This window comes from Gambusia affinis, linkage group LG05 (genome assembly GCF_019740435.1).
Source record: "Gambusia affinis linkage group LG05, SWU_Gaff_1.0, whole genome shotgun sequence".
Lineage (NCBI taxonomy): Eukaryota > Metazoa > Chordata > Actinopteri > Cyprinodontiformes > Poeciliidae > Gambusia > Gambusia affinis.
In genome coordinates this window covers 10,575,303-10,597,439 of record NC_057872.1, presented here as the reverse complement: position 1 = coordinate 10,597,439, position 22,137 = coordinate 10,575,303, and the positions used below count along the sequence as shown (strand labels likewise).

General features: G+C 36.8%; 1 protein-coding gene across 2 annotated transcripts in view; it reads left to right on the top strand.

Moving 5' to 3' along the window:
• Positions 1-22,137, top strand: part of adcy2a (adenylate cyclase 2a) — a 36,294-nt gene that overhangs the window by 2,476 nt on the left and 11,681 nt on the right. For both annotated transcript variants that reach the window (XM_044117194.1, XM_044117193.1), the window contains exons 2-15: positions 876-1,073; positions 8,307-8,468; positions 14,282-14,431; positions 15,182-15,330; positions 15,720-15,831; positions 16,067-16,194; positions 16,936-17,094; positions 17,248-17,380; positions 17,463-17,639; positions 17,740-17,783; positions 17,922-18,002; positions 18,818-18,887; positions 19,077-19,174; positions 19,255-19,339. In XM_044117194.1, the coding sequence (XP_043973129.1) occupies positions 876-1,073; positions 8,307-8,468; positions 14,282-14,431; positions 15,182-15,330; positions 15,720-15,831; positions 16,067-16,194; positions 16,936-17,094; positions 17,248-17,380; positions 17,463-17,639; positions 17,740-17,783; positions 17,922-18,002; positions 18,818-18,887; positions 19,077-19,174; positions 19,255-19,339 (1,746 nt within the window). The remainder of the gene's footprint in view (positions 1-875; positions 1,074-8,306; positions 8,469-14,281; positions 14,432-15,181; positions 15,331-15,719; positions 15,832-16,066; positions 16,195-16,935; positions 17,095-17,247; positions 17,381-17,462; positions 17,640-17,739; positions 17,784-17,921; positions 18,003-18,817; positions 18,888-19,076; positions 19,175-19,254; positions 19,340-22,137) is intronic.

The following is a 22,137-nucleotide window of genomic DNA, read 5'->3' as shown; positions in this document are numbered from 1 at the left end:
CTTAAAATGTCTTGATAACCTTCAGGGGCAAAAGTAAAAACTGACTAAACAAAAATTGAAGCGCTTCAAAATTCAAGTCAGACTTTGAAAATTGCATTTCTAAAATAAATACCCACATACGTTGAAGTGATATAGCCAAAAAGGCTCGACACTCCAGTGTTTTGACCTTATCGTGACCCTTTTTCCATTCCCCATGACAGGAATGGTGAAGGACTGATGAAATATAGCAGAAACATTTTACAAGCGTCCCATCTCACTGTGCTGTTCCTGCAGGTTTAACTGGATGGAATTCCTAAAATTTTTATCACATTTTCCATATCTAAGTGTGTTGCAGGCAGGCAGTAGCAGTAAATTATGAATGTAGCCTGAACATGCAAGATATTACCCCAGCACGGTTTTCCCTCTTTATATTTCACTAGATTTATTTTTTTGAATGACTCTTTTTTTTTTTATCTTTTATACTTTTAGCTAAATATATTTTTATCTTTTTTTAAATACAGTTACATATGTAACCTATGCTAAACTTGTGTGAGGGGAATCTGTTTTAAGGAACAAAGCAAAAGATATGTACTATTTGACTTTGCATTATGCTAGAAATTTTTCTGAATCCTTATATGAATTTATTTTGAAGGATATATTTTATATTCCCATCCCCATTTTCTTTTCAGATTCTGAATAATACATGTCCACTTTTATAAATGTGAACATTTTATTTGTAACCTGCAGTATACTTGTACCAAATGTACTTTTTGTAGCGCTCATTCACAAATGGATTTCTTCAGTTATTCAATCATTATATATATTTCTTCTAAATCTTATGTTCAAACATTTTATGATCCCAATTCTGATTTTCATCTTCACTCTTTTCTTTTCAGAGCATCGCAGACCATGTGGCCTTTGTAATCACCGTGCCCACAGCACTGGCTATATTCCTGACGGTGTTTGTGCTTGTCTGCATTGAGTCTGTCTTCAAGAAGCTTTTGCGTGTTTTTTCCTTGGTCATCTGGGCTTGCTTGGTTGCAATGGGCTACCTTTTTATGTTTTCTGGTGGAATCGTGTGTCCATGGGATCAGGTAAGAAATGGTTGTTCATGAATGGTTTTGTTAACGTGACTATTAATAAAGAGTGTTAGGTTGAGGAAGGAATTAATGGCCTAAAGAGAAGCTAAATTGTTGATATTTGTTGTGTTAGCAAAGCATTTTGTGATGAAACTAGAAATGGACAGACATTCCTTAGGAAACCTATGACCAGGGCACAAGAGAAAATTAATTTTAGATCTTTATCTTTCTTTATCTGGCTACATCACCAAATATTTTCATCGCAGTAGCAGTTGATTTAGCATCACTGACATATTCAGTACACTTATAAGTGAATTCTTGGCTCATTGACAGGAGGCTGCTGAGGGAGTGGCGTTATCTTGGCGCAGGGTTGGGTTTATGTGAGCTAGCAGTTGGGCTGTGTTTTATTTCAAATTAAATGTTTTTAATAGTTAATTTTAAGCATTATTCCTGGGGCTGGAGTCAGCCCCAAACCACAAACCATATCTCTGCTGCTGTAGAACAACATGTTCTCCGTTGTGTTTTTGGGACTGGATTTTACTAAACTAAAAGATTGGGGGATGGACTTTGACTAGGTTGTTCTGACACATGACAATGGACTCCAGCCGTTCCATTGTAGCTCCGGCTGCTGAATGGTGAACTCTGACCCCATTCTCAAGTCTTTTTGGAGATTTCTTGCACCAGGTCCAACAATCCGTAGTGTAGATCCACTACACACAGATTGATTCTACACTGGCTACAAGCATCTTACCTGCGTTGAGGAGAATCAGAACTAAACTGTTGAAAGTGGTCCAAAGTCCACTCCTGAGATGAAAATAAAATCGGCATTAATTTGGAAATACAGGTTGTAGAGCAGGGGTGGGCAATCCTGGTCTTCGAGGGCCGGTGTCCTGCAACTCTTACATGTCTCCCTGGTCCAACACACCTGAATCCAACAGCTGAATCACCTCCCAAGTGCAGTCAGGTTCTTCAGAGTCCTGCTAATGACCTCATTATTTGACCCAGGTGTGTTGAAGTAGAGATATACCTAAAAGCCCCTGTTCTAGAGTCTGGAGGAAGAACTAAGAGGCACAGAAGACATGTTTCTCGAAGTCTAGTGTGAATTTTCCTCAGTCTGTGATGATCTGAAGGACCATGTTACCTGTTAGTGTTGGTCCACTGTGTTTTATGAAGTCCACTGTCATTGCAGCCATTTATCAAGACATTTAGGGCACTTTCCTTCTGCAAAGAAGTTTTGTGAAGATGCTGATTTCATTTTCCAGCAAGACCTGGTACCAGCCCACAATGCCAATGGTGCCAAAAGCTGGTATAATGACCATGGAAGTACTATGCTTGATTGGCCAGCCAATGGGACTGACCTTTGACCCCAGAGAGAATTGATGGAGTATTGTCAACGGGAAGAGAACAGACACCAGAACCAACAATCCGTAGATAATCAAAAGGGCTGCTGTCAAACATCAACTTCCAGAACTCAGGCTTATTGCCACACTGCATTGATCCAAAAGGAGCCAAAACCAAATGTGCATAGAAACAAACAAAAATTTTGCAAAACTAATATTTCTTTTAAAAATGTCATTTCTATTCTGATCTAATGTGATATTCAAATTTTTTGAAACACTGAATTTTGATTAGGGTACTGAATTATGCAAGGGTAATAATAATATTTTAAAATGTATTACTGTTACATGTAAATATAAGAAGTGAGTGTGAAATTGGAAGTCCAAGCTAAAATCATGTCCGGATCAGGGGCAGAAGGGTCCTCAGGATGTCTGACCATCCTGTCACAGCTTTGGCACCATGTTATATGGCGTCCTGGTGGAGGGAGAGCTCAACCAGTAACTCTTCTGGCAAATATAGATAAATGTTTGCATTTCAGGCTGTGTGTAGAGATTCCTACATTCTTCCAAAAGTTGATAATTGTCCTCCTGCTGTAGCTGAATACCTCTGCTCCTGCTGCTGCAGCAGCTGCACTCTCTGATCTGGCACTGGAGCTTTCTTGTCCTCTGCTGTTGCTGGCCTGCTGAAGCTGGCATGCTTGAGTCTGTGCCTTGCCATCTGCCCATTGGTCTTTTGTTAACCGGCTGTATTCTAACTGGCTATCGTTGGCCAATTAGGTAGCCATGTGTTGATAATTCGTGGGTGATTTACTCAGCGTATAGAAACACAAAGAACTTACAAACATATTTCAAATCAAAAGTACACAGAATAAAACAGTTAAGTCAGAATGAACACATGCATTAAAATTACACACTTTGACCCTGTGAGAAGTTCATTTTTCAAGTGTCTGTGCGATGTGGCACAATGGCCTCTTGGTATCATGAAATTCCACAAGGTCTGTTTAAATGGAAATTCAATAAATGTCTTCAGTGTGCATCATTTATTTTGTAGAAGGAATTTTACACAAAACATACAAAATTAATGTATGTTTTGTGTGACACACAAATATGTGTATGTGTGCAGAGAAAATGCTTGTTTTTACCAAAGAAATGTTGCAGAGCACCTTTTTTTTCCTCTTAATATAGCAATTTAGTTGCAATTTCCTTGAGTTTTGTACGGTATAGACAGTGTATGGACTGTACCTAAGTGTAATGTGCACTATACTTTCCATTGAATTTGGAGGCTATTAGGAATTAAATATGGCAATATACTAGGTTCATCAGACCCTCCAACCACACGCATTCAGAGCTCAGTGAAAAAGACCACAGCACATTAGGTCTTCATCATGCGAAAGCTGTTCTTGTTTAGCAGTACTTAGCAAGACAGATGTCTGATGTGGACTCATTGATCACAAAGAGGTAGCTAAAAATGCTCTGATTCACACACCTTTCCATTCATTACTTTCTTGTGCTCACCTCAGATGTTAAGCTATTGTGCTACTTCTGCTCTCCTCTGCAGCTTCTTTAAGTGTTAATTACCATGTCTCAATGGACAGAATGTCTTTGTAGGGACTGCAGTCTCCTTTTTTCCCCTCTTTTACTCAGTTATTGAAACTGGATAGGTTAAGGGAAATGACTCATTAGCCTTTTCATGCCACTCCATCTCAGTACGCAGTATTCATTATTGTAATTATCCACAGATGAGACCAGAAGACCTTTTTCATGTATCGTTGAAAATAATGTGCGTCACATCTGTTCAGTCAGCCTGTAATGAAAAAGATTTAAATAATACATACATGCTCTTTGCCAATAGCTGAAGCTGAGCTTCAGGCCTCCCTTAAGGTGTACTAGTCAGTATAATAAAACAAATCATTTGTCATGTATCTATGAAGAAGTGAAAGGACTGGGCCATCTTTAAGGTCTTATTTTAGGACCCTTTCATCTCTGCAATTCTCCTTTTTATATTTTGATTTCTATCTTTACTAAAAAAATCAAACAGATTTTCACCGTCACATCTGCTGAGCTGAGACTCCAATGAGGAGTGAAAAACTGTTTGAATTGGGGGAAAACATTGCACTTCTATCCCCTAAAGCTAACAGGTTGTGAAAAATATGTTAGTTTTACAAGTATTCACCCAGTGGTTTGTCCAAGACACACAGGAAAGGAGATTATAAATTTAGCTATAAATTAAACACAGTAGTTGTCAAAAAGAGGCGTTACATTACTGGCATGTATCAAGCAAATAAAACAAATAAGGAAATTACAGAAGGTTCCAGCATAAACTATCCAACGCATTGTTAAAAGATAGGACATACAAACGCAACAGTGATTCAGTGACACACAAAATCAACAGCACATGCCTTCTTTTGTAGAAGAAATGTGCTGTTCCTAATGTTTGTTGTTTACTGTCTATTTGATCTTCCTTTACGTTCTTCACTAATGTCATTATTGTAATAATGCACACAAATAAATGTTGTGAAGCTTATCAAAGCAATACTAAAATAATTTGCTTATATTAGTATGTGACTTTGTTTTTTAATATATGGACAGTGCAATAAAACAGACATGTTGTCCAGTTTAGTGCAAGGATTCTCATTGTAGCATTGCCCCCAAAATAACACCAGGATGTTTTCACCTTAGGAAACATCCAGCACTTCTTAGATGTTCATACATATAAATAGAAGCATTGGTGGTTTAGCTCAGCTTAATGTCATGTAAAAACAACCAGATTTTAGCATGAGAATTGAAAAATCATTCAGGCCACTGCCCTGAATGTTTTACATTAACTAATTGACTTTGTAGAACTTTTATGAAATGTATATGATTATTGCTATTTGAGGATGTATTTTAATATTTTTAAATTAAACAGCCTTTTGATTACAATTACAGTTCTTAGCCCTTCAACTGACATACCTTTGTAAAGTGAAGCTTAACTGCAGCAATGCAGTAACCAAACTAAACGTTTTACTCGTAGTAAAGCACACTGAAGAAGAACAGATACTATAGGAGTGGATAACCAAATATGTCCTTAGTGGTGTTCTGCTCATGCTTCCCCTCCAAACATTACTTTGGATGTAGGCAATTTTCCATCTTCGAACCTGAAATCAATTGGTTACTTCTTCTCGCTCTACAAAGCTCTTCTATCCCCTAATGGTTTGGAGAAGAGCTTATCTGTGTGGTCCAGCCTCTACCCCTCTCTGAGACATGTCTAGATCCTGCCTCATCACTTCCTTTTTCTCCTCTGTCTCTCTTTGATACATGTGCCAGATACACACACACACACACACACGCACGCACACACTTGGTATACAGCCAGTCTCATTAAGATTTAACAGACAGAGGTTTTGGTCCTGGAAAGTCCTTGTCAGATTTTAGCAGCAAAGAAGTGGGTAGGAAGCAGATGGAGACGAACCGGTGATGGGAAAGACAGCCGAGGAGGTAAGGGGAAACGAGAGCAACTGAGACGAAGTGTAAAAATGAGATTTAACGTAAAAGACAGAGACTAATTTTGTTTCTATGCCTAATTGATTTTGGAGATTACCATGCAAAGACTGATGGTGGAAATTACAAACCAGCCAATCTGGCAGATTGTTTTTCATCCACTCCATTTATTCCCACATCTTCAGTGTAAATCAGTAGATCTGTCTTTTTACCGCGGCTATGCGAGAGTGGTTGGAGATTAAATGAGCATCTGTCTACTTTGGTATTAAATAGCAGGCAGGGAGTCAGCACCTGATCTCACAGGCTTCCACACTTACAGGTTACAGGTTAGATTTATAATCTCACTTGTAAACTAATCACAGACTAAAAGCCTGATGTAAGACACTCTGTCTCCATAATTAGTTTTATTGACTGTCTTCAGTGTCATTAGGAGGGAAATGATTCACGGCGTAAGCTCAAAGTTGACTCTACTATGATAGACCACAAGATTTCTTATTCACGTAATTATCCCAGGAGAAGGTCACTATGTGTTTTGAATTTCCTAACCACCCTGCAGTCAGTCAGCCATTATATCTGTATAACTGAATATTTTGCCTCATAACCTCTCAATTATTCATTGCACACTTTTCACGATTGAGTTAGCAGCATTGGTTTTAACATTATTTCAGCAAAAGGCTTTTTGGACTCCAAACAAATTATGTTCCCGGGTGAGGCGATAGTTTGCAACAATTAGCAGCTCCCTTCTGTTGTGGGGTTCAAATTATTACACATTTACCTGACTAAATATCGGTTTAATGAACTTCACGTGGAAATAAGAGCTAAGCGAATTGGTTGTGACAAAATTTGTGCACCAACATTTGTTATCTAGTGTGGATGGAATTTTTTATTTTTTTTTACCCTCCTCAGAAAATCATAGAAATTGGACATTGTATCCTTAATATAAACTTATCAACATTTGAAACATTAAATCGCTCATATAATCCTCTCTATTCCACTTAAAAACAGTCTTAAGTGGTGGTTTAAAAACAAGGTTTTTCTTATGGAGCATGTAACTGTGCCCCATCTCATCCAACAATGTACAACATATTCTAATTAACTTTTTTTTTCTAATGCATCTGTGAAAACAGTGAATGGTAAAATATGAGCTAATGTCTTCTGCTGGCTTCAGTATTTGCACAATAATTGTAGTTTTTAATAATATTGTTTGCAAAGCTTAATCAGTTTTAGAATACCATGTGAAGGATAACGATACTGCAAATTTTGTAGAGCAGAACTGAGAAACAAAGCTGCCATATTGTTTATTTTCCAGGCTGCATAAACTTGAATTGTGTTTTTATTTGTGTATTTTACACATATACCTACTGACCAGTGTAAAAATGTGTTTTCTTAACTATTTGCGTTGTGTTAAAGTGACCTTATTTTGTCTTTAGTAGCCTTTATATTTTTCAGTCTGTTCTTCCGAGTGCACCACTACTGCATTACATGAGTATTGCATTACTTGCCTGTGTGTTAGTTTTGACAAACCTTACTGTAATGAGAAGAGCAGTAATGCATTTCCCTCTTTGAAAGTCAACTTTCTTTTTTGTTAAATAACTGCACAAAACTGTTTTACTAGCACATCTTTCCGAACAATACCCAATCATACAATTACAAAACTAGGGAGAGCAATTTAAGGTCACCCCAACAAATGTGAACTGCTTTCATGTTGGCCAGATGAGTAACAGTAAATGCACGATGACTCTGGTCAAACATAGACAATGTTTATATCTAAAGCAAGTAATGGTTTTTGTCTGTCCACCTTAGAAGTTGGCAGTATCACCTATTAAAAAGAAAATAAAATAAAAAAATAACGATGTATAATACTTTGGATTATCAACAGCAGCTGGCTATGACTGAATGCACTTTCTGAGAATACATTACGCCCTTCAAAGCTGCAAGCATACTTAAATATGTATTTTGGTTAATTATGCAGTCATCCTTACTTCCAATTTTTGCTGTTTCAAATTTAAGAGACCATGTTAGTCCCCTTTAGGTGCTTTCTCAGCCTCTCTCCTCAGTGCTCTTATTCTTTGCTGAACTCTCTGCATGTCACTGAGCCCCACTTTGTATTGCTGCTTCCCCACTGGCCTGGCAAATAAGCCATGAAAGGTTAAGAGATGACAAGCTGTAGCCTGTGAGAACACTGGCCTCTTTCTTGTCATGCAGCACAACAACTTTAACTCTAGTAATGGAAAGTGTTACATTACAGGTGCAGAATGCCTCTTTTCTATATATTTGTCTATATTCATATCCCTGAATTACTATGGTACTACATTTATTTATTTTTTTAGTAATGCCTACTTTTTAGGATGTTGTCCACATTTTAAAATTTTCTATTTTATTTCCACTGCTTTGAGGTGATATAAGCAAGTCTTTTTTTTTCTCTCTGTAGGTATCCTTCTTCCTGTTCATTGTGTTTGTGGTTTACACCATGCTGCCGTTCTCCATGCGGGAAGCCATCATCGCCAGCGTCCTGACCTCCGCCTCTCACACCATTGTGCTGAGCGTCTGCTTGTCCACAACAGCTGATCACATGGAGGCAGTAGTTTGGCAGGTGAGCTGCCCACCACCAGGTATTGATTAACAGAACATAGAAGTTTCCATTTAATAAGCTAATATAACTTATTTATTAGAAGAAGTAGCAAACAAATGTAAATATTTTTGGATTAGTATATGGAATAGCTGAATTCAAACAAACATTACAACACGGGTTGAAATAAATAATCATTGCCTATCAGTGTAAACGCCTCCCCCTGCAACTATGCAGCTTAATGTGGCAATTAGGATAATAATTTAGCAAAATGTAGTAATATTTTGGCAAGATGCTAAAAACTGTTCTTGGGCTACTTTGTGAATTGCTAAAGATTTATACTTGATATATAATCTGAGAAAATAAAGTGGTATTCTGGATACTTTGTCAATCAAATATGTTGAGGTATAAAATGGTGTGATATTTATTTGGTACTTTTGTATACCGCTGGATATTTTCTGCAGAAATACAGGAACCTTTACATCTCAAACTGGCCATAATACAAACCATAACCCAACTCATTGCAATTGTGCATAGATTAAAATATGTGAGTTTTAGACTCTTGATCCAGGTCACAAAATTTGTATTTCTATTTAGCTTATATTTTAACAAGGGTGTATGACCTTTAAGCTAAATTTAGCATGGCAAGAAACAGAAAAAAACCCAACTTTTTTTAGCTCAATTTAAAGGTCGACTTCTTCCACACAGTATTGCCTCTTGTGTGTTCAATATTCGGGAAGCTTATAGACGTGCTGGAGGATAGTGGAAAATGATCAGACATGGAAAGGATTTGTCAGGGCAGTGCGTACCACATTTCAAGTAATTTAAGATTACCATGCAGAACAAAGACATTGTAATTTTCTGTGAATTACAACATTTCTATGAAACACAAAAACAGCAAGAAGTAGGTGTGCGGTTAAATCAAGGATTTGAGTCAAAGAAACAGTGTAAATTTTGTTTTTGTTGTTGATTGTATAGTTGTCGATTTAGTAAGGCTTGTATTTATATGTTCATAAACTGGTTATCCATAAATATTAATGTACATCAAATGCTAAATAATCCAAACTGCATGTTTGTAAAGCCAATGTTTTGTCATTTATCTTGAGGTTTAAAATTTATATAATTTCTTTAGCTATTTGGCAACTGGTCCTAAAACAAACAAAAAATATTTTTCTGTACTTAATTTAATATTTGACTTTATTGTTTTGTAGTTGTATTTCAGGTAATCTTAAAGTCTGTGCTGTCCTGATTTTGTTCAAACTTGTTAAAATGTCTTCCTGCATTCTTTTTATTATTCAATGAGATAAAAAAAAACATATTGCCAGAATTTGGCAATATGACAATCGAATCATATTGCTAAAAACATAAAAGAATATCAACTTTGGCATGAAGCCCTTGCAAAAAGCTAAAAGTAGAGATGATAAAGTTATTTTGTTTTCTAGAAAGCTAATTGTGGAAAAATCCAGATTTTTTTGATTGAATTTTTTTTTTTTTTTTGCTGCTGCTGCTTTGTAAATAGTTTGGAGGCGCTGATAATTTAACTGTCTGATGTGTTGAGTTGTGTTTCTTTTTGTTTGTTTTGTGAGTCTCTGAGATAAAAGAATAAACTACATTTTGTAAAATTTCAAAGTTGATACACTAGAAGTTTTTCATTAAATGTCCACACTTTAAATGTTGTATTAGTCTGCAAATACATTTCCAAAGACCTATTAAGTAAAAAAAAAAAAAAAAAAAACAATCATGCTGACATCTCCTCTTTGTCAGGTCCATTAAACTTTACACTCTTTTCTAATTGGAGGTTTGATGAACCAGGGCATTTAATAGAGGTGAATGTCTCTTAGTTAAGTCTTTATGCCCGAAACTTAAATGTACAAACTAATTCATTTATGATGTAAAGCACTGCTTATTCATTTAGTATTTCTTTAATTGTTCTCATGTGATACCCTTTTAAAAATATGGATTTGATCTAAAATATGATCATAAAGTAAATAATCTCTCCAGTAGTCATTCTATGATTGTGCTGCTTGTGGCTAGATGTCTTCATACATTCTGCACGAGTGCAAAATGCAATGTTTTCTACAAATTGAGTGTTGTTTATTCACAACAGACAACTTAAGAGAGAATCAGTTTTGAGTAAAATGTTTTATATTTGTTTACCAGAAGCCTGGTTAACATTTACTTGTAGAGCTGAAGGTCTCTCTGGTCTTTGTTGGTTTTATTTTATCCGGTTGCTTATGGACATGACTTTCAGGTAATTATCTAATAAATGTTCTTAGATAGACCATATAGTTCTGCTTGTGTTCTGCTCTTGTTCACTCTCCTCATGTTTAAGGGTTTGCTGTATGATATGCTCTTACGGGCCAGGCATGGCGATTCCTCGTAATTGATGGCAAAACAGGAAAAGCTCATAGAACAACTTTGGAAGACCTTATGAAAGACTAGTGTTTTGATAATTTTCACTGCTGAACTGAATTTTAACCCAGACTAATTTAAAACATCACCATTCGGTTTTGTTCTTTAGAAGAGATGACTGAGGCAAATATAGACACAGACAGAGTGTGCTGTATATGATAACATAACAAAATCAGAATTTTATTCAAACTGATTAAAACAAAGTGGTGTAAAATACCTCCTAATATTTCTAGTATGGTTGCTGCTGAAGTTCATTAAATTTTTCTTTTAGCGTCATAACCTCTGTTGTTGGACAAGAAAATGTATCATTTGCATATTGTGTTAACGACTGAGTGGTAAAACTATCCATGATTCTTTACAACGTTTACTGGTTAAACTGCATCTGACAGACACTTTAGTGGTAAAGGCTATTAAATATTTTATGTTTTACCTGCCACAGAGCATGTGTGAATAAAAATTAGTTTTACTTTCAATGATTTCTATATGAAACTATTGCTTTAATGAGTGTATGTCACATCAGGTCTTTAAAGTGAATGCAGAACACATTGATCTGTGAGCAAAGTAACGCACTAACTCCCTCATGTGTTTGCTTAAAGTGTCGAGTGACTTTATTTCAAATCTAATAATTTGAAACTATTTCTGTGCGTTTTGTCTTATATTAATCCCATTTCAGAGTGGAAGCCTGGGTTGCATGCCCAGCTGGAGCTTGTTCTCCTCTCATATGCTGTGCTTCTGAAGCAAGTTGCCTAAAATATGGAAGCATCAGTTGATGAAATGTGTTTGAAGTTTGTTATAATTGTAAACTTTAGAGTGACGATTCTCAGTCATCCAGTACAACATTCCTAACTGCCTGGTGCGTCCTCGCCAGGAGGGATGGCGGTGTGCCCTTGTTTCCTTGATCCTTCTGAGTTCCTGCGACTGCAGCAGGCAGGTACTTACCCAGTGTGCTGCAGCCCTGGAGGGATCTCTCTTGCTTGGTGTTGGGTGATGTTGCAATAGGATGTTTGTGAGGTTGCCAGGTCATTGTGGGTGCTGGGTCTCTTGACTTGGTGGAAAACAGTGGCGCAGGTGGATCACCATATACCCCTGTGAAGAGTCTATGTTCAACAGACATCTGAGCTACAATCAGTCTTAGATTGAATTTTTGATATTTAGTTACCAGCAGCCTTTGGGCTTCAGTGGTCTGTTCAGATGAATAGCTCGGTCTTGAAGCTCACACTAGAAACGCAGAACTGATAGCTAGAGAGGAACATAGGCTTTCAATATGTTCTTGTGGGGGGAAAAAACATTCTGGAACAAACATTGTTGAAATATGGATATAAGTGTTGTTTATGTGCAGGCTTGACTATTTTCCGAGCATTTCAAAAGGACTGTTATTATTTGTAATATCTGTTGACAAGCAGTAAATATAATACTTATTTAAATGTCATCCATATCTGCATATTGGAAAATGCATGACATTCTTTACAGTTCATTCAAATATTGCTATACAGAGACAGAATGATACAACAATAATTTAAGCCAGAGATGTTCTGGACATACAGATTTTTCCTAAGGCCAACCTTTTGATGCGGTCATTGTACTGCTGAAATATTACCTTTATCTAGCAGTGGATGGATGGATTGATTGATCCCTAAATGTTGAGGTTTTAGGGAAGAAATTAATTAAGTACAGTAAGAATCCTGTCTGTGTATCACGGGCAGCTGCTTTTCATGATCCAGCACGATTCTTTACTGACCAGGAGCCATTAAGGTTGAAAAACTATTACATTGATCCCTTTTTCCTGTCAACCAACAGAAGATCTGAGGATACGATAGTCTGCCACTGCTAATGGCCCATTTTTTTCCCACAGTCAATTTAAATACTCTTACATTTACTATATAACCCAGGATGTAGAATATTAAATGGCCCATCTTGTCAAAATTGAGATTGCACCAGCTTCCTACGGCACTTTACCAGTGCTAACAATGATATATCTATTGCACAACTTGCATTACAATGATATAAAGCATAACAGTATGACTAAACCTCCATCATTATTCATAATAATATACTGAAATTTTATATCTAAACTCTTTCCAAGATGCACATCTTCTGCTGTGATCTTGTGGCAACTGAACATGTTTTAATTATTGGTGTCACATACTGTTCTTTATTTTTTATGATTAAAGATTAAGTAATCTGATTTTACATGTATTGGATTTTATTTCTTAAACTGTTCATTCTTTATTCCACATATTAAGACACCTCACATTCTGTATGTACAACCAGGATCAGGATAGATTTCTTTTATGTTTGTTACATAATCAGCTGCAAATAAAGGTTGGTACCTAAAAGGAAAAGTCCAGTTATCCATCAAACTAATTTTAATATTAGACTAAGATATCCAGAGCACATACAAAAAGCAGTTTTGAATGAGGAGTTTATATATTAAGGGAAAAACACTGACTGAGTTAACCAGGCCCTATGTGGCAAAATTAATAATCCACAATTACACCCCCATACCTAATAACTGTTTGCTCTGCTCTTCTTTTTTTCTGCTAGAGAGTAGAAAAAATTCATTGTTTCATCGTTTATAACAAGGTGTCCAGGTTCTGAATCAGTAAAGCAACCACAAGCCACCAGAGTACCATCATCACATTTCAATTTAGTTGTTTTTTTTCCAATATTGTGTTAGCTTTACACAGGATGTAACAGGCTGTACACCTTCCACAAAGGTGCATCTCTTGTTTCAAAGGTTGTCATCCCATTTCATAGAGACAGATTCATTTGCATAGTTGTCTTTTTTCCCTTGATTAGGAAAATCATTTAAAATGTAAAAAATAAATTAAAATTCCCATTCTCTTCTGTTTTTACACATTGCATCATTCTAATGATAGTTTGTGTAGTGATTTTAAATATTTAGATCTGGAAGAAAAGGCAAAATCAGAAGAATTTTGTAAGGCTGATGCTTTTTATGTAGTCCCTTTAGTGCACAGCTGTCTAACTCCAGTCCTCGACAACTTTTAGATGTGCCTCTGCTGCACCACCTGACTAGAATAATTAGGTCATTAGCAAGGCTCTGGAGAACTGATCTACACAAGGAGGAGGTGATGAAGCCATTTGATTCCAGTGTTTTTTGTACCTGTGGCACATCTAAGAACTGCGGGACACTGGCCCTTGAGGACTGGAGTTTGACACCCCTGCTAGTGAGTTCAGAGTCTCTCTCCAATCAAATATGGCCAGCAGACCTTCAGACCAGCCTTATTGTTTGTCCTTATCAGTGCATTTATCCATATTTAAAAGTGAACTACGACTCTTCAACAAATCCAAAACTTTCACTTTTCCAAAATTGTGTAACGTAAGACTTTTTAGACTTTTTGAATTGAGCATAGTTTTGTGAAATTGATATTTAGCTTTGCCTCTCTGTCTGTATGTCTCCACAGATTTTAGCCAATGTTATTATTTTTGTTTGTGGGAACATGGCTGGGGCGTACCACAAGCATCTGATGGAGTTGGCACTGAAGCAGACCTACCAAGACACCTGCAACTGCATCAAGTCCCCTATTAAACTGGAGTTTGAAAAGAGACAACAGGTAATTAATACTCCTTGATTAGCGAGGAATCAGCATGTCAAAGTTCTGCAGAGGCTTGTTGTTAACCCACCATTTAGCTGTGATGAACCAGGAAAAGTACTAACATATGTAGGACACCAGCCCTCGAGGACTGACTTTGGGCATGACTTCCACAGCTGAAGCGTTTTGCAGTGGCCCTGGAGTGCTGGCCGCGGCTTTGTTTATGACAGATGGTAGTATTTGTGTAGAGGCAGTTTTTTTTTTTTTCTTTTTCCTTTTAAGCGCTTGCTGCACTCATAATATATTCCGTTTGCAGGAGGCTTTTAACCAAAGTGCATTGCAGTATAGTAAGTGCATACATTTTGTCTGAAAATTCCAGGCGACACTGTGTGAATTCCTCATAAACCCGAAACTCTGTGCAAAGTTTGCCAGCAGCCACTACTCGTACAACCACCAGAGCCGTATAAATAGAGCAGAGGAAAGATTAGCATCAGTCAGGGTTGCATTAGCTTTTAGACCCATTCATGCATTTTAGCTTCGCTTTAAAAATCTTATATGTCCAGAAGAGTCTTTGAAAGGAGCCAGTGAAAAGCTGCGGTTTTCTGAAGTTCTTGTTGGTTAAGTCAAAACAGAGGGCAGTGAAGAAATTTGTAATGCTGAAGTGGGTTTTTGGCATGCCAAACGTCATAATAGCATGTTGTAATTGGTTTTTGTTTCGACTTTATAATAATACTCGTGCATTCTGTGTACTTTTTGTGTTACTCTCTTCAGGAACGTCTTCTTTTGTCTCTACTGCCAGCTCACATTGCTCGTGTAATGAAAGCTGAGATCATTCAGAGGCTGAAGGGACCGAACTTTGGCCAGATTGAGAACACAAACAACTTTCACAACCTCTACGTCCAGAGGCACACTAATGTCAGGCATGTAGATGGTCTTACTATTTGTATGGCGCTGTTAGAAAAAGGGCTTTTTTGTTATTTTGACAGTATGTTTCAAATGATCAAGCAAGTTTTGTCATACAAAGATAACATGACTAAATCTAGGTTTTTCTTTCAATAAATGAAATATTTAACAGCTGTTTATTTTGTATTTCCTTAGATAATTTTTGCCTGATATTGGCATTAGCTTGATCAGAAACATGTAATTGTCTCAATAAGGAAAAAAAAACAGACGAAATCTGTAGAAGACTAAATGGTTGTTGTGACAGTGTTTGTCCAAATGGGGATCTGAATTAGCTCATGGGAAAAACAATGTTGCCTCCTGGGAAACATAAATTACTTAAAATGAATTATTTCTTTTGCCCTTTTAGCATCCTTTATGCAGATATTGTTGGATTCACACGTCTGGCTAGTGACTGCTCACCGGGAGAACTGGTGCACATGCTGAATGAGCTGTTTGGCAAATTTGATCAAATTGCAAAGGTAAAAAGCCCTTCTTAGATCCTGGTCAATATTTTTATTCGTCCTAACCGTCGCTGATTGGGCAACTTTGCTGCAGGCTAAATAACAAAGCTCATATTCAAACCAATAAGTTATATGTCAATTAACCTGCTCTCACATATCCAAAGTGGTTTCTTAAAACCACTTCTTAAAAGCGGTTTTAAGAAGTTACTAAAAACCGCTTTTAAGTAACTTCTCTGTGTGTTTCTACATGCAGGAAAATGAATGTATGCGAATCAAAATTCTTGGCGACTGTTACTACTGTGTCTCTGGCCTCCCGGAGTCCTTGCCAAACCACGCTAAAAACTGTGTGAAAATGGGTCTGGACATGTGTGAAGCTATCAAGTAAGTGGCAGATATAATAATATTTACCACCTTGTTTATTCTCTCTTTTTTACTATTTGTCTATCTTTGTATCTTTCAAAGTGTTAGTTTTTGAGGTTTCCGTGGGGTTATAGTGCTACAATGGCTAGCATAAGGGGTTATTGGTATGTTTTACCTTTTCCTGTTCATCTTTCTCATAGATGAACAGGCAAAAGTACAGCACTATTTTGGCTGTACCTTGTCTACGAGGTCTTTACCTTTTCAGCTAACGATGGTTGTAAAGGCTCGTCTCAAGACATACTTGCCACATTGCCGGAGTTTTAAACGTCCAGCAGTAGCAGTTTTGTTTCTCAGCGATGGGAACTTGTGCAGCAATTGATATTAAAATGGCCGTTTGTAATAAATGTATTATAAAGGAGTATTTCAAAGAATTTTCTGTTTTTGTTTTAGTCCATGTTATTACTCACTCAGTAACAAAGTTAACTATAAGACTAACTTTTATAGACACAATAAGTTATATGGAGAAATTCTCTGAATTTTAGCAAAATATAAACTTCATTGCATTTTAGTCAGTATATATAAATTAGCTTTTTACTACTTATATGTAGATTTCTCCGTTTGTGTGCACATGTATGCGGGGAGTTGTGTTTTCTACATTTTAAAGTTAAAGAAATAGGTTTATGAGAAAAATATTTTTGAACAGCGAAACAGAGCATACATTTTGATTTACCTAATTAAATACAAATCTCTGATGCAATACAGAAAAGTACGGGATGCTACAGGTGTCGACATCAACATGCGTGTGGGCGTACATTCAGGAAATGTGCTGTGTGGCGTTATTGGACTTCAAAAATGGCAGTATGATGTTTGGTCACATGACGTTACACTGGCCAATCATATGGAGGCAGGAGGTGTACCAGGGTGAGTAAAAAATGAAACCTTGCTGTGGTAAATGTTTCATAAACTTATGGCTTTACAGTTTGATTGCTGTAATAGGTCAAATTCTCTCTGTTGCAATAGTCCTATTATTATTAAATATTACCATCAATAAATGACTCATCAATTCGTTGCTAGGCGTGTTCACATCACATCAGTGACGCTGGAACACCTAAATGGTGCTTATAAGGTTGAGGATGGAGATGGACAAGAGAGAGACCCTTACCTAAAGGAACATGGTGTCATCACTTATCTTGTTATCAACCCAAAGGTACAGGACTTCCACTAAATGATTGTAATACAAGGCAGCCATGAAAATGCTTTAAAATCCCATTACTTCCATGCATGTTCAGGTGGAGCGTTGGAGTCCGCAGCATTATTATCGGCCCAGACACACACTGGATGGAGCTAAAATGAGAGCCTCAGTCAGGATGACTCGGTACCTGGAGTCGTGGGGAGCAGCCAAGCCCTTTGCTAACCTGCACCACAGAGACAGCATGACAAATGAGAATGGCAAGATTAGCACCTCTGTGTGTATTTCTTTTTTTTATTTCTAATCTAATTCTATTATGATGAGCGGTACATTTGTTGATGCCAACCTATCCTGTCCCTCTCTTGCTTTGTTTTAAGGACGTGCCGAAGGGGCAGTATAATTTCCAGAGGAGATCGGAACGGTATAAGCCACGCTTTATTCAGATAAATATTTATGCTAAGTTGCCAGTTGACTACATTTTCATGAAAGGCCTTGGTGTTACAGACGGTGATGGCTTAAAATATATTTTCTTCCTGGAACTTCCTGTTTCCCTGTACAGGACAAAATCTCAGAAGAAACGGTTTGAAGAGGAATTCAATGAACGGATGATCAGGACGTTTGATGGAATAAATTCACAAAAGTAAGTATTTTTGAAAACCCTACTTTCATTGAACACTTTATAATCGTAAAATGTTCTTTTCAGAGTTATATCCAGGGTTGCTACACCTTCTAAAAGAGTATGGACTTTGCTTTTATCATATTACAGGGCTTGATCAGTATGTGTTTTAGTCATGTGTACTGTTTTTAAGTGACATCCTCTACTTTAGATTTCCCATATCTGAGCTTCAGTTTGACACTTGGCCAGTTGAGGTGCCATGTCATCCGCTCTTGCTGATATTCTCCGTTATCCCTAAAGTTCACAGTCAGTGCAGCCATCTACCAGGAAACTTTAGAGAATGTAATGCTTCCTTCTCCAGACAGCCTTTATAGAGATACTGATTTTATTTTTCAGCAGGACTTAGTGGCTGTCCTGTGGCACCAGGTGGCAGAGCAGGTGTACAGAGGCCGCTGTAGTGCCACAGAAAAGACTTGGCACCTGACTACGCTGCCAAAGTGATGCTGATTTGTCTCTGATTCTGAAATGAGTGACAAAAAACATGGAACCTTTCTACAATACTAAAACTTTTATAAGATGTACTTGCACAGATATGCATCCAGCATTCTTTCAAAGCTAATGCTGTGTTTTCAAATGTCCAGAATATGAAGAAGAAAAAAATGTCAAGTAAAGAAAGAAATTAAAATTTGAACTGAAAAATGTGAACGAACTCTGAATATAGCATGTGCACTAATTTTTTTAAGGATCAATTATATGAAAATGTACTTTTAGGCTCTTTTCTGTTCTGTCCAGTTATTTTTTATGCCTAACTGCATTTTGTGTGGCTTTGTTTTTCCTAGACAGTGGCTCAAGTCTGAGGACATTCAAAGAATATCACTGTTTTTTCACAACAGATCCTTGGAGAAAGAGGTAAACAGGGATCTGCCCCTGCCTGGGAGAAATCAATTACATAATGCATCAAAAAATGTCCCTTTTTGTTACACTTGCCTGCATTTAGCTTAAAAATGATATCTGAGTACACAGTTGAAAAGCTGCTCAAAAAGATAAACAATAGTTGACACCATGAGTTTTTAATTTTGCTTTCTGTTGTCTTTTTAGTACAGAGCAACAACCTTGCCTGCCTTTAAATACTACGTCACCTGCGCTTGTTTGATCTTTTTCTGCATTTTTGTTGTGCAGATCTTGGTTCTGCCAAAGTGAGTGACCTTTAATTTGTTACGTAACGTTTATTAGTCTAAGTCATTGCAGAGCTAATTTCTGTATTTTTCCTGTTCAGAACGGCTGTTTTAGGAATATCATTTGGAATGGCCTTCCTCACCCTCTCCTTGATAATCTTCATATGTTTCATTGGACACCTATTGGTGAGTGACGTCACTTTTCTGTTCAGTTAAAACAAACGTGACATGACATGCCCACAAAGCGCTGAAGAGGAAAAAAACCTTGCTTGTTAGAAGAAGAATCATATCTTCTAATAGCATTGATCTTTAATAACTATGGAAATAGTCAATAAAACTGTGCTACTCCCTGGTTTATGTTAGTGCCAGTAAGTGACTATTCTTTAATGGTTTCCAGTCATCATTCTCTATTATCCGGTTCAGTTTCCGGCAGTCTCAGTCTTTGAGGTGTAAAAATGGTTTCTGGACATCAGTCACAATCATGTTTCACTATTTCCTTTGGAATTTAAACGCAGGACGATCTGAGCCTGTAGCCAACCATTGTTGTCTTTACTCAGTTGAGCTGGAGAAAACAGTGAGTTGTTGCTCGGATTCAAAACCAGTGTGGATGCTTTTTGTGTATTTGTATGAGCCGTTATTCTTGCATGATAGTCCTTGTTTTTTTCCCTCCTAGTATCATCAAAATAATTATAGGAAACAAGTTTTTGCCATTGCAGCAGAGTTATGTGGCGTGACTATGAACAGTCAACACTTTTACTTATGATCCCCAGAAGCTGAATAAATCTTAGTTTGGAGAATTAGGCAAAAGTTTTCATGTGGGAATTGCATAAATAATGATATTAATAATGTTGGTTTGTTAAAAGTATTGATGAAAAATGAAAAATCATGACTTGTTCTTCGGGGTGGTGGCAGTGAGGGTATTTCCAGAGGGTTGAATTAATAGACAGAGGTCTGTACAGCAAAATATTTTGTAAGATGTGGCCCGTCTGCATGCTGTGTCTAAGATGATGCAGCAGAATCAAATATTATTTTTTAACAGGGCAGGGCAAATGTACGAGAAGATAAGATTGAAAAAGTCGAGGAGAAAATTTAGTACGATAAAAATCTATTTGACACTTTTTACTGATACTGCAAAAACGTCTGCAAGACCAGGATGAGAATGCTGGAAGAAAAAAAAAATGGTTTAAAAAAATCAAAAGGTAATGTAAAATTTAAGCTACTCTAGGCTTACAAATGATGTTCCCCCTGTTTCTGCATGTCTTGTTTTTTAGCTCTGAATTCTGGTCCTTTTGAATATTGCCTGAAACTAACACAGCAGCTCTCAATATCAAAAGTTAAACCTTGCAACATTTGTTTCATTATTATTATTATTATTATTATTATTATTATTATTATTATTATTATTATTATTATTATTATTATTATTATTATTATTATTATTCAGTTATTCAATGTTTCTTCGCGAGGTTTTCCTCTGGGATATCTGTTTTTGTGGAACACTCCTATGCTTTTGTAAGGTTATTTAAGGACTTTGTAGGATTTTATGTTAAGGTTTTTAGCACCCGTTTCTCAGCCTTGATTCTCAAGAGATGCCAAATAGAAGCGGTCCTTCACTATGTGTGGTTAGCAACACATCGTTCAATAGTGGGCAAATTTCCAGGATACATTTTCTGTCATATATAAAATGTGTTAATTTCAGATGTAAACTTCTAAATAGACTAATTCTTGTAATCCAACATTGCATGTATTTGCAAATAATAATAATAATAATAATTTTAGAAAATCCATATTTTAGTTTACAAGTGTATTGTGCCTTGTACCAGATCTGCAGAATGGTTTGTGTAAATGCTTTTTTTAGTTCAGAATTTCTGGTTTTCATGTCTTTTCAAGTACAGCTAATTTACACTGACATGGTGCTCGCCTGCTGTTTTTCTTCTTTATTGAACACAGTCATAGGTTGACCATTAAAGGGAAAAGCTGCAATTCTTAAAGTGGGCAGCCATAGTATTATTATTAATGAAAGGTGAGGTGAAGTACATCGTTTGTCTCTTAAGTAGTTACAATTGTACGAGCCGAAGAATTGAGCAAGTTTGACAGGCCCAAATTGTTGGGTTGGAATATCTCCATGGGGTTGTTCTCTATTTGCAGTCATCAACGCCAATCAAAGATGGTTCAAAAAAAGATAAAGTTGTGCAAAGGTTTGATGCTAGTAGAAAGGTGCCAGAATATACAGTGCATTTCAGGTTGTTGCATTTAAGCCTGCAGTAGGGGGGCGGCCATGCTAACAACTGTTAGCCATGACTGGGCACCAGAACTGGCTCAAAGAGCGACAGGAGAAGGTGACCTCGTATGATGAGTCGTATTTCTTTCACATGATGTGACTGGCAGAAAGTTCAGCTGGCAGATGTTAAGATGCAATTATTTTGCTGGATAAATCTGGACTTTTCCATGGTGTGATTTTTTTTGACAATGTTCTGTCAGGAAACCTTGGCTCTTTTCATTTAATGTGTATGTTATTTTGATATGCGTTCACCACGAGGCCATGATCACGCTTCTTTAGTCCTTTCTTTTATTTGGATCTGTATTCTTAATTTGGCAGCAAAAAAGGGACCAACACACTATTGGGAACATGGTTTTAATGTTATGGCTTTTTTGTGTGTAATTTAGCACTGAAATCAAAAAGCCATCTACCTGGTCTACATTTTAAGTTATTACTAGTCTGGCACGTAATGCTTTGTGCAGTTATTAGCATGCTGGAATGTGATATATATCCTTGAACTACTCAAACTTAGGAAAAAAAGGTTTCTCACTGTTCCACAATAAATCACACTAAGCTGACGTTCACAGTGTTGTTAAAAAAAGTAAATCAATTGATTGTAAAAGATGGAAACACATGGTTTCATTCCATGGTTAAAAATCTTAGCAATAAACATTATATAGACACAATAAAACCGTTATGGCTGTTCAGTGAAAGCTATAAAGTG